Source organism: Callorhinus ursinus, unplaced genomic scaffold, assembly GCF_003265705.2.
Source record: "Callorhinus ursinus isolate GAN/ISIS: 27379988/994484 unplaced genomic scaffold, GSC_fseal_2.0 scaffold12, whole genome shotgun sequence".
NCBI lineage: Eukaryota > Metazoa > Chordata > Mammalia > Carnivora > Otariidae > Callorhinus > Callorhinus ursinus.
The window spans coordinates 28,565,832-28,578,288 of record NW_027397074.1 but is presented as its reverse complement, the minus strand read 5'-3'; the positions used below and the strand labels follow the sequence as shown (position 1 = coordinate 28,578,288).

The following is a 12,457-nucleotide window of genomic DNA, read 5'->3' as shown; positions in this document are numbered from 1 at the left end:
ACTCTCAACATTTCCTACTACATCTTAAGCAAAGTAATTTTTGAGATCAATTTATTTTTTCAGTAAACATCTTTAATGTCAATAGAGAAAAGAGAAGGTCAGTATCGATTGTGATCTCTGATTATGTAATAATGTTCCTGTTTGTTACATACTGAGTAGTAAACCTTTCTAACCTTATCCTCTGCTAATTAAGGTCAAAATGTCCTGCTTATATGCAAGCATTGGATGACATTTCAGGATAGATGAGTCTATAAGAGAGCAGGTACCAATTTATCCAATGTCATTCTTTCTCTTTTAGGATGGTATGTACATCAAAGGCTGGTGGCAGAAGTGATTTTCCCTGGTGGGAAGGGATATTTTTCACAGACATTTTTTTTTTTTTTTTTATAATTTCTCCCGCCTGGTGATAATAAAAAAAGAGATAATAAAAAGTAACAGATTTGGTTATTTTTACTGTTGCTTTTGAATTCTCTGCAGACAATGTACCTCCGTACTGTCATACCCATGGCTGGCCTCCTGTCCCACCCTTTGCCTCCAGCTCGGTTCTGCACTATGTATTTCTAACACAGTTCAATTTTCTCACAGCATAATTCCCTGTCCTATGGAAAGGAAAAAGACCAAGAATTTGAAGAAAGCAAATGAACTTAAAGTGCCTTCCTTTGTGCCTAAAACCTGATCCAAATATTTATTGTTTTCTAGAGTGATTTTAAAAACTGATTAATACCAAATAAAGTAAATAAAACATAAATAATCTGAATGTCAACAATAAGGACATTTTTAACAGTTGTGGCCGTTGAAATGATATCATTCAAATCTAGTCATTAAAAATTATATCTTAGTTGGGGCGCCCAGGTGGTACAGTCTGTTAAGCATCTGACCCTTGGTTTCAGCTCTCAAGTTCCTGAGATCAGGCCCCGCGTTGGCTCCTTGCTGAAGGAAGAGTTGGCTTGGGTTCTGTCCCTCTTGCCCCTCCCCCCGCCTCAAATAAAGAAATCTTTAAAAAAATTTTATCTTAGAAAAATAGTTAATGATACAAAGAGTTGTTCATAATGTATTGATTTTTTAAACAGTACAAACAGTAGGTAAAATTTGCTCTATTTAATGAAGTAAAATATATGCTTACATAGAATAGTCTGTAAAGAGTGGCTTTCTCTGAGTGATAGAATCATGTGATCTTTTTTTGTTTCTTCTGATTTTCCTAAACTGAATAAATTAGCTGTATAATAAAGAATTAAAGGAGAAAAGCCTTGAAAATGTGGTTTTATGTCCATAACTACTTAATAGAGTATTGAACATCTTTAACTCTGGATCAATAGGTAATTTTGCAAGTTAATCCTTGTACACTGTGTCAGTGCCTACCATGAATACAATCTTGCCTTAGCAGCAAACCCAACTTTTGAGCATTAAACTCTGTTCCATGTCATCTCAAAGCTGCTCCATGTCCTCCCAAAGCTGCTGTCAACAGAATATTTTTAAAATGCCATCAAAGATAGAACTTTTTCCTGGAAAACTAAAATTCTCCCAAAGAAATTTATAATTTTTTCTTCAGCAATGAAATCAAATAAATATCTACCTGTGCATATTTTTGCGGTTGCTCTTTTCTATTTTTATCCAATACACACCACACACAAAAAAATGCAGAGGTGGGTATTCGTAGAGGTATTTTTTCAGACTACAAACCCAATTAAGACGTGACCAACAGCACAGTTTTCCCGTCATTAAATGTATCCCACAGGAAAACGACATTTCTCTTAAATTGGGCAGCACTGTAGAGAAGGGAATTTCTGTAGAGTCGATTTGTGAAAAGGCAATGTCCCCACTGATTGTAAATCCCTGGGAAAGGTGAGATTCCAGCTGTAACTGATAATGTAATTTAACTGTCAGTTTAAAACATTGCTATGGCTTTGAGAGGCTTAAGAACACAAGCCTGCCTTTTTAGCTCCAACAATGTACTCTCTTCCCAAACCCATTACTTTGGTTGACCGTCTCTGAGTTATAGATGAGGGATAAAGTTTTTCTCTTCCACGAGAAAAGTGCCTGGAGAGATTATTAACTATGCTGAGAGTGAAGTCTGGTACTAGCCACGTTAATTAGATCCCCAAGAGATGAGTAAACAAGCCTTCCATGACTGCTCACAAAAGAGTGAAACATAATAAATAAAATGTTTGAATTTGTTCTGTTAGAAAGAAAACAATAAAAAAAAGTCAAGATAGAGGAAGATTCAAACAACCACATTTAGAGAATTTGTGCTATTGCTACTATAATTGTGTTTTCACTTCTGGCTTTCTTTTAAGTTATCAGCATACAGGAGGCTAAAATTACTTTTTAAATGACAAAACAACTTGATAAATGCCATCAGTTACTTTTGAAAATACTTAATGAAACCTCTCACTAAAAAAGTTCAGTGTGCCTCATCTTCCATCAGGTACGAATCTACTTTCTCTGTGGAATCTGCCATTTCCTTCTGAAGAAAAAAGTGCATTGTATTCCAAAATTCCAAAAATAAGTTCCTCGATGAATCTCTGTGGACCAGTCCTCATTAGTTGGTGCATCATATATGAGTGTAAAAGTCCCTTTTCTTTCAGTCAGGAAGAGTTTATAATCCACACAGGGGCTATAATTTTAAAAGATTATGATGATACAAGCAAGTGTACATTTTATATCATGCTGAAGCTCTGCAAGTATTTATGGGAGGCAGAGATCCTTTTATGGCTTCATGTTTGGAGAATTTTATTTATCAAATACAAACCTTCCCACCTCCCAATCCCATAATGATGTCTTAGAAAGAACCATCTATCGAATGGGTTGGCCATTGTTCTAAGTGTCCTGGTTCCTTCACTGAATAGGTATGTTTTCTTCTAGATGCATGCAGAACACAGCGGATGGTCCTTCTGACCATGTAGAAGATTACCTCTGTGATCCAGAAGAGATGCCCCTGGGCTCTAGAGAGTGCAAATTACCGTGTCCCGAGGATTGCGTGATATCTGAATGGGGTCCGTGGACCCGATGCACTTTGGTGAGATGATTAACCATTTATCAATAGTGTTTACTTAATTCCTTACCACTAAAGCTTTAAAGCTTTAATGCTCTAATTGCCAAATTAGTTACCAAATTAGTTACCAAGGCAAGGGTGTTTTCTTGGCTACCTCATTCTGTGACTGTGCCATTTAAAGTCGGCAGTGTTTTGGCGCACGCTAGAACATCTCAACCTCTTGCAAGCTTTATGCTCCTCCATCCTCCTCCTGGACCTGCACAAAATGCCTTCATATTGGCTTATAAATACACAGCATGTTAAAAACTGCACTGGTGATAATGAATCCCTCCAGGTAAAGGGAAAAAGAATGAAACTCTAGTAAAAGTACTTTAATGGTGTGGGGTTATTGTCATCCCTTGCTTTTTGCCCAATCCATTTTATTTAAATTGTGGGAATAATCTTTCACACTGTGGGTATACTGCAGCCAGAGTATTGACACTAAAACGCAAAAGATCTAGCAAAAAAGGGAATCGAAAGAAGAAAACTGTGTGTCAGTGAATCTCTTTCCACACACAGACTCCGTGTCTCTGTGGGCCTGCAAAGCTAGCTGAGAGTTTCAAATCACACAAAGCTTCTAGATTTCAACAGCCCATAGGGGCTCTTCCGCGGGACCCTGGGAAGAGTCATTTGAAACAGAACAGGCTGTTTAGGATTTAGGAAATTTGGCTTGGTCTGGGGAACCTTTGTAAAGCTGCACATTTCAAAATGGTACCAAAAAGCCCAGGAAGAATACATCTAATGTGGAATTGATTTGCTGAAAGACAGTATAAGATAGTTTCAAAGAATTTATGATGCATGTTTTCCAGGAGAAATTCCTTTTCTATCTCAGTGTTAACATTATTAAAGGTGCTGATTAGCAGCCAACTGAGAGCAGGAGCAAAACAGAGCTGCCAGTTGACTTGGATACAGGTTAAATAGCAACAAGGAATCAACTGTTTCACAAGGGTATGCAGATGATCTTCTGTTCGAATTCTATAGCATAGGATTTGAAGTTCCTGTCCTTAGAAACCAGATGTTTTCAGAACAAGACGGTGCCAGTAGCAGAATGGCAAGCTAGTCTTTTTTAACTGCTGAATTGTGTTCCTGTGCATGGGGATGTGCCCATTAGGAAAATCAAGGTCACTAAAAGCTAGTTATTTCAAGTCACCCTTAAAATGGTTTTTCAGGTCCAAGAAACTAGATGGATAGGTAGATAGGTTGTAATTTCTGTATTCATAATCTACAATAACTAATATGTTCACCCTTAAAATGGTTTTTCAGGTCCAAGAATCTAAATTCGATAGATTGATTGATTTTTAATTCTATATTAGTGATGCAGATCACTAATTATATATTAATATAATTATAATTAATTATCATTAATTCATAATATATAGTTATATTAATTATAAATATAATTAATCACATAATATCATATGTATGCATTTGCATGTATGTGATGTGGTGTATCTATTAGTATTTGACGCACAGACTCTTAAGCATCTTATAGCTAGATGGGACATCGGAAACTCATCTAACACCTCGATTTTATAGATGATGAAACAGGTGTAATGAGATTGTTCAAGTTAGCCGGTGGCCCCAACAGTCTCACTCCAGCTCCAGTGCTCTCCCTAATATATTAGCTCTCGTGTGGCTGAGTATTCACCTTTCTGAGGAGCTGTATTTTTCTTTGTCAGCCTTGCAATCAAAGCAGTCTCCGGCAAAGGTCAGCTGATCCCATCAGACAACCTGCTGATGAAGGAAGAGCCTGCCCTAATGCTGTTGAGAAGGAACCTTGTAACCTAAACAAAAACTGCTTCCACTATGATTATAATGTAACAGGTATGTGCATAGTCACCTCATCACCGAGACAAAAGCCAAATCCCATGTTTCAGCTCAGCAGCATTCCCGTAAGTACTCTACATTTCCATCTATGTCCCTCTTGGGCGTGCTGCTTACTTTCCCAGAGATAATTCTTTATATAATGACAGATAAATAGTTACCTGTTTTGAATAAACATCAAGATATAGAGAATGAAAGTATCACACAAACATTGAGTCCTTAAGGTAGATTGTAAATATCCTCCCACTTTGGGAAGGTGCAAGTAGAAGATACATCTTTCCCATATTTATCAGGTTTATTGAAAGATAAACATCTTCTTCAGAAAATGTTTAATTACTGTGACATACCGGGACGATTCTTTGTGTGGGGGCAATTTATAAGCACAATTAGTCTTATGTAAAAATGTTGGCAATTTTAAGCTACCAAAAAGTATATGAAGAAGATACTAATATTTCTGAATTATCAAAGGTACGATGAAAAAGGGTAAGTGGGCTGTTGGTTTTTTTCTGAAAAAAATAAAAAGGTTTATTATGAATTCCATTTTTGTCCATAACTCTCATCTTCATACCATCAAGGCACATACTCTAGGAAAAAAGCGAATGTGTTAGTTTATATGATGCGGCGCAACCCTGAAGCTTATTTTGGAATTTTTCCCAAGTCATTCTCACACTAAAATAAACTCCAAACCTTATACAATAACACACAGCCGTCAGATTGGCCTTTTGTTCCCTTAGGTTTTTCTCTTCAGTTTCCTTTGATGATACAAAGGAAGTCACAATTCTCCGGGACATGCTATCCTACCCTGGAGAGAAAGATGAAAGAATTATTTTGCAAAAGACATGAAATAACAGAATTAAATAGATATGGCCAAAGTGATTTTGAAATAAATAAGTGTATATTTTAAAACATTCTAAGTATGGACAGTAAGTGAAATAGTGTTGTATTTGAGTGTAATGACACAGTTAAAGTGCCACCCATTAAAAATTATGACTGGCTAAAATAAAAATAACGTTAAGTTTTAAATTTCTCCTTTTATTAGGAAAACAAGTTGTTAAGTGACATTTGATCTGCAGGCCAAAGCCAGTTTCACGATATCACCAAATGGCTAGCTGTCAAGATGGTCAAGAAGACATCTGCCTTCAAGAATAATCCCTGTAGCTATGTGCAACCCCAGCAAGTCCATTTGAATCTTGATATGTTCAAAGCTGGGACCCATATGCTCTGCATGTGGGATGATTGATTGTGGGGGCTTAGGAAGCAGTTGTGAATTAAATATGGGATTCAGGTCATCAGAGTTTCATTTGAAATCTGTTTCCTACATAGCCTTCTGTTCTGATGGGCTCCCTTTCCTTTCAGACTGGAGTACGTGCCAGTTGAGTGAGAAAGCAGTTTGTGGAAATGGCATTAAAACAAGGATGTTGGATTGTGTTCGAAGTGACGGCAAGTCAGTTGACCTGAAATATTGTGAAGAGGTGAGGGGATACCGTGTTATATCTCTGCGAGTAAAGTCTTCCCTAATAATTTCAATTCATGCTGAGCCAAGTGACCCGTGCTCAATGCAGCTCATTGCCAACAGATGTTTTTCTGCACTATTCAGAGGCTGCTAAGCACCCTCTTGAAAAGAAACACTGTCCAGCTACTGATTTCTACACATAATTTCCTGTGTTTTGTTCTGCTTGGAGCCCAGAGGTATGCTAATTAGCCATTTTGAAAGAAATGCTTGGGGAACAATAAGTAATCAAGGTGAATAAAGGCAATAAATCTTAATCAGACTACTCATCATCTTGTGTAATTTCATGTGAATTTTGTGTTGCCTGGGACACCTGCCAAGAGCCATCATTTATTCTCTCTGTTGCTAAACATTGATCATTTGTGGTTTGGTAGCAGATTTTGACATTAGGATCTAATATCCAGCTGTGAGAGTCTGAGTACTCAGGTCTGGATGAGAGTTTGAAATTCAAACAAAGGAATGAAGTCTGCCATTATATCTTTGAGGTACAGTGAATTGTAACTATTAATTCTCCAATTTATAAAAGTAATGTCATCATTTCTAAGTATGACCTTATGAAATGTGAGGAAACATAGTTGTTGGCCTTTCTTAGCTTTCATGAAGCTACACTTCATGTTGTAATGATTTTGTCTGACTTCCATACCAAATGGGTACTCACATTCCTGACAGGTTTTGACTCCTCCTGCATCTAAGCCCCACTGGGTTAAACATGAACCAAGATAAGCAGGAGCCTCCATAGATCTTGAACAGATAGAGAGGAGCTTATGACCTCATTAGGGTTCAGTAGACATGGTGACCATAACTTCTATCTAAACATCTCAGGGGTTATACAAGCCCATGGTAAATTGTTCCAACTCCTGACAAAACTCGAAGAGGGAAATATCTTAATCCATTTGATATCTTTATCATATGGCCCTAAGAACTTCGTTGTATCTGTCCATGGGAATGGAGCTCCCGAGTGTGCTAAAAACAAGTTGTTTACTTAATAAATTCCACTCACCACCATCCTCTAATTTAGTGAATTCGTACTTTAATTATAAATGTTATACTTGAATTAAGTTGCTTTTGAAACTAGTAACATCAAAGTAATGTAACCATTATAAAAAGAACATTAGTATTAATGAACATTATTATAGTCATATATTGGCTGGAGAGCTTTGATCTACTTCTAGTTGATTAATATATCTCCTTTTTTGCAAGTGTACATATAAATGTCCTCATGGATCATAATGAAATCTACCGTGAATTGCTGAGAGCTTTGTGAAAGCTAAACCCATATCATACAAAACCAATTAAAAAACATGACTATAGAAGAGAGGTAGAAATAGAGTCCTTAATTTCTTAAATGAAATGTGAGTAAAACCCTGAGAAATAACTAATTTCAGTTATCCAGGAGCCTAGATAAATTTACTCTTATGCATTAATACTATGTTTGAATACTGTGGTGACAATTAGGGATTCAAGTCATAACATTCTAGTAAACACTGTCTTTAGGGAGAATAGAGCTCTCTCTGCAGGAATTGGAATAAACAACTCATATCCCATTTTATCCATCCCTATGGATGCAGTAGTATTAAATAATAGCCCTGAGAAAAGCTAGCTATCTTTTTAATAATGGATTGATTGCCTACCTACTAATACATGTGCAAACCCTGCATTCAGCCCAACAGCAGTAGCTAACTCTTGCTGTGTCCCTAGCAGCCAAAAAGAAAATTGCCATTCCTACCCAACAAAGAGGACAATTAAGGTTAAACCCATCTAGCATTTATATAGCATTTTTTTCTTTGATGTTTTTCTTTATTCACTCAATACCCAGTAATTGGTTTCTCCTTTCCTATTCTTTGATCCCTGAACAGATCTTTCTTTTCATTTACTTAGACACATATGTTTAGACATATGAGAGAGCAAGAGAGAAAGGAAAAAAAAGAAGGGCACAATAAATGTTTAAGAAAAAAAGTACCAGAGGGTTAAATATCTTACTCCTGGATGCCCAGAAGATCTATACAGAGACATCCTTTTCAATTCTGTAGTAAAATGAGTCAGCAGGAGTTGACTTCTGTGATTCAAACCCTCTCTCCACAAAACTATTGTCTACCTTAAATGTTACACATCTTTTTTAGCATGTAATCACCTTAAGTGTCCTTTCTGCAACCTCCCATGACTTTAAGTGACTTTATGAGACTTTGATATGGTAAAAATGGTAAAAAATTTTGTGCCAAATTTGTGCCAAAAACTTGTCAAGTATTACTGGTTGAGAATATAATGGGAGCACCTGCAGAGCTATGTAGCCTGAAGCCATTGACCTGATCCTCCCCCAGTGGATAACTTAGAGCCAAGAGCTATACTTGAACCACAACACAAGATTTCAGGAAAATTTTCTTTTGCTGGCTTTTGCTATGTACATTAGACACTATAAACTTCTTTTCCATGCAGAAATAAAACAAGATCTTGAAAATTCCCAAGGATTACCCCTGCCCCCAAAATTGTACTCTCCTAACAAGCTCTTAAATATTGCTGTTTTCATGCTACTTTGTACCTTGGACTTTTTAACTGTTTGCATATACAGTCGATGAGTTTGAAATCTCCTATTTTAAAAGTAGAATGCTTAAGTAAGGAACTCCATGCCAATATAATGTCACAATATTAGTATCTGATGAGAGGCTAACCAAAATAAGTGAATGATACTACAGTTAGCTGCTGAGATCAGTTTTAGAAAAGAAAACCTTTGTAAAAAAAAGTGTATATAAAATTTTCATAATCAAAAAATTCTAATGACCCATATTTCCTTTTGAAAGAGATAGCATACTTAACTAATATTTTATATTATTTCAATACATTATAATATTTAGTTGTCAAACGGTGATTTGTCTTTCAAACTTTTGCTTTTCAGTTTAACATGCACATGCGAAATAAATTTTTATCCCAAAGATACAACTATAGATCTATATATTGGTGATATATTTTTTTTAACTAATGGAAAGGAATCGTGCTTACACCTATTTGTTCCTTGTTTGGGGAAATTAGGCCAATTTGGAGACTAAAGCTACTTTGTTTCATGACTTATCTAAACCGTTCAACAGCGTTGAGTAAACGGGCTCCTTCACTCCTCCTGTGCCCTCTTCTCCCACTCTTCTGGGTTGAACCACTTTCTATTTTTAAGTTTGGGTGTTTGACCTCCAGGTACCTTTTTATTCTATTATGCATCTTGCTTTTTCTTCCTCTCCTCTCCATTAGTCTTCTTCTCTCCCTCCCTCCCTCCTTCTACCGCTACACCGAGCCAAGCTTCCAGGTCAGTACAAACACATCTACCTCTCTCCTTTCAGCTTGGCCTGGAGAAGAACTGGCCGATGAACACATCGTGTGTGGTGGAATGCCCTGTCAACTGTCAGCTTTCCGACTGGTCTCCTTGGTCAGACTGTTCTCAAACATGTGGCCTCACAGGTTGGTTTGTACCTTCCTTAACATTAGACTCCTGGTCAAGGAACAGGAAATAAGATACCCCTCTTGCTTTAAGTCCTACCAGATAATCTTCAGAAAGGTTGAATCAGTGTCTTTCTCTTCAAACTGTCTGAGCCTTACTCGTTCCTCAGGGCTCCTCAGCAGAAGGATCTGTGATGCCCTCTCTCAAGACAGACTCTCACACAAATATGTCACTAGAGTTGCATCCCTTTGTATCTCTTTAAGGAAAAATGATCCGAAGGCGTACCGTGACCCAGCCCTTTCAGGGGGATGGACGGCCATGCCCTGCCCTGATGGAACAGTCCAAGCCTTGCCCAGTGAAGCCCTGTTACCAGTGGCAGTACAGCCAGTGGTCTCTATGCCAAGTGCAGGTAATCAGATCTCAAGAGGTATAGAAATGTGTGTTTTTTGAATCTGTAGAGACTCGTTTTCAGAAATATTTTTCAGAGCTGACAGCATGTTTCCTCCTAAAGATTTTAGGTACCTTGCCATTTTGTAACTGTTTAATTAGTTTTGACAACAAGCAGTCCCTGTCCTGTGTTTTTAAAATCATTTGGAGACTGATTCATTTTAATGAAAATTTATTTGCCTGTCTTTGGCTAGAAAACAAATTGTTCATTGTATACTTTATAGCTAGTGTCCTATAGGACTTCTTCCCTAGGGTTACAAATGCTTCTTTAACTGCCCATAAATCAAAATCAGTCGTGCAGAGATGACTGTAAGTGATGAGCTCGCTAATGAATTATTTTTTCTTTTCCTAATTAGTTATTTCTTCCTGTATTTCCAGGATGCCCAGTGTGGCGAAGGGACCAGAACAAGGAACATTTCCTGTGTAGTGAGTAATGGGTCAGCTGATGATTTCAGCAAAGTGGTGGATGAAGAATTCTGTACTGACATTGAACCCATCATAGATGGTAATAAAAAAATGGTTCTTGAGGAGACCTGCACCCAGCCTTGCCCAGGTAACAATACCAAAACAGAATTCATAGTTTGGTCATTTCTTACTAGCACCAGAGTTGAGAAGGAGTAGGTTCTAAGTTACATGTATAGTCTAAGTTAAGGCATGTCAGCAAGTCTTCTCATTCAGTAGTATCTGTGCCAATAACCAGATACTGTAGTGTGGATGAAGGGGGTCTTGCCTTGTCACTGCCAACTAAGGGTGAAGTCTGGGTCTCCTATGTGGCCTCTGCTGACACCCACCCACCTGGAGTTTTAACACCTACAGGGGATGGCAGTTAAGGCCTTAGGCTCATGTTTGACAGGGCAAGTATGAAAGAGAATTTGCACCTATTTAGGATTTCCAGGAGAGAGAGAGAAGCAGGGTCTAAACACATAATGGCTAAAGAAAGACTTAAGTCCTTTTAAGGAAAGCTTACTCTGGGTCCTGAATAGAGTCAACAACAAATTCACACGTAGGCATATTGTACTTAAAACATAAAATGTAGGAAAATAACTAGTAATGCACCAAGAAAAGATTACCTGCAACTGCAGGCAATTAAAATTATAATAGAATTCTTGCTAGTTACAATGAAAGCCAAAAGACAAAGGAATATATATGCAAAGCATGATGGAAAATGGTCATGAACCTAAAATGCTATCCCCAGCTACACCATTCAAGAGTGAGAAAAAAATATTATGGAAGAAAATATTGAAAGAAATTATTCCAATTCAAAATTAGACACAAGGGGTTCATGCAGTAAAATGTGGAAAGCAAATATTATATATCAAGTAGTTTAGAAATAATTGGCAGACAGTGATAAGCTAATATTTAGGAATTTGGGCTTGATGCAGAGAACTTTAGGGTAGACAGAAGATCAAAATAAGTTCAATGTCAGGTATGAGCCTAAGGCTTTGAGAAAGATGGGGGCAACAGTTTATTATTAGTAGACCAGAAAAGAATAAGATTGGAAGTAAATTGCCTAGAGTTTACCCTCAGTGAAAAGTTTTTATTCTCCCAATTTGCCTATAATTATAAGAAAAATATCAATCTCTTTAAGGAAGGTGTTATTTCAAACAAGATCCCCCCAAAATAAAAAGGATTTGGGGAACAAATATTGGAGACAGAAATAAATCATACCTTTGTTATTTGGGTAGTTAAAATTTTAAAGATGGAGAACATATTTTCAAAAGTTTATTTTAATGGAATTAAGTCTCTAAACACTAAAAAGCTGACAAAACGGGTCGCTCATTCTCATTAATTTACTCATTCTTAGGTAAATTATTTGCGGTGATAATATTGGCAGTTTCTATAGTTTATCAAGATGAACTGAATAAAATTAAACAGAGCAGTAGATAAAACAACCCAATACTTTTAACTAAGTGCTAGACTTTGAGATCATCCCTCACTGTGCATATTCAACTGTAACAGTCTTTGTATATACAGATAGTTTCATCTACTTCAAATGAAAAAAGATCTTTTTAAAAAATCTTTAAAAATTGCTTTCTAGACCTAGGCTAAGTGTTGCTTCTTAGACATTCCCACACCTGCTAATAATAACCTATTCCCGATCCAGCAATTCCCCTCTTCATTTCCTGCCCTCCCCCCCAGATTTCCTGGCCTGATTTCAGTCTAGATATCACACACAATTGAACTTAATAAAATAATTTTGCTCCACAACAGACTGAGGTTGAGG

At 37.0% G+C, this 12,457-nt stretch overlaps 1 protein-coding gene across 6 annotated transcripts in view; it reads left to right on the top strand.

Annotated features, from left to right (window-relative positions):
- The window catches only part of THSD7A (thrombospondin type 1 domain containing 7A), a 446,918-nt gene that overhangs the window by 411,870 nt on the left and 22,591 nt on the right, over positions 1-12,457 (top strand). For all 6 annotated transcript variants that reach the window (XM_073898881.1, XM_073898883.1, XM_073898884.1 and 3 more), the window contains 6 exons: positions 2,863-3,016; positions 4,711-4,855; positions 6,212-6,327; positions 9,689-9,806; positions 10,050-10,195; positions 10,612-10,786. In XM_073898881.1, coding sequence (XP_073754982.1) covers positions 2,863-3,016; positions 4,711-4,855; positions 6,212-6,327; positions 9,689-9,806; positions 10,050-10,195; positions 10,612-10,786 — 854 coding nt within the window. The remainder of the gene's footprint in view (positions 1-2,862; positions 3,017-4,710; positions 4,856-6,211; positions 6,328-9,688; positions 9,807-10,049; positions 10,196-10,611; positions 10,787-12,457) is intronic.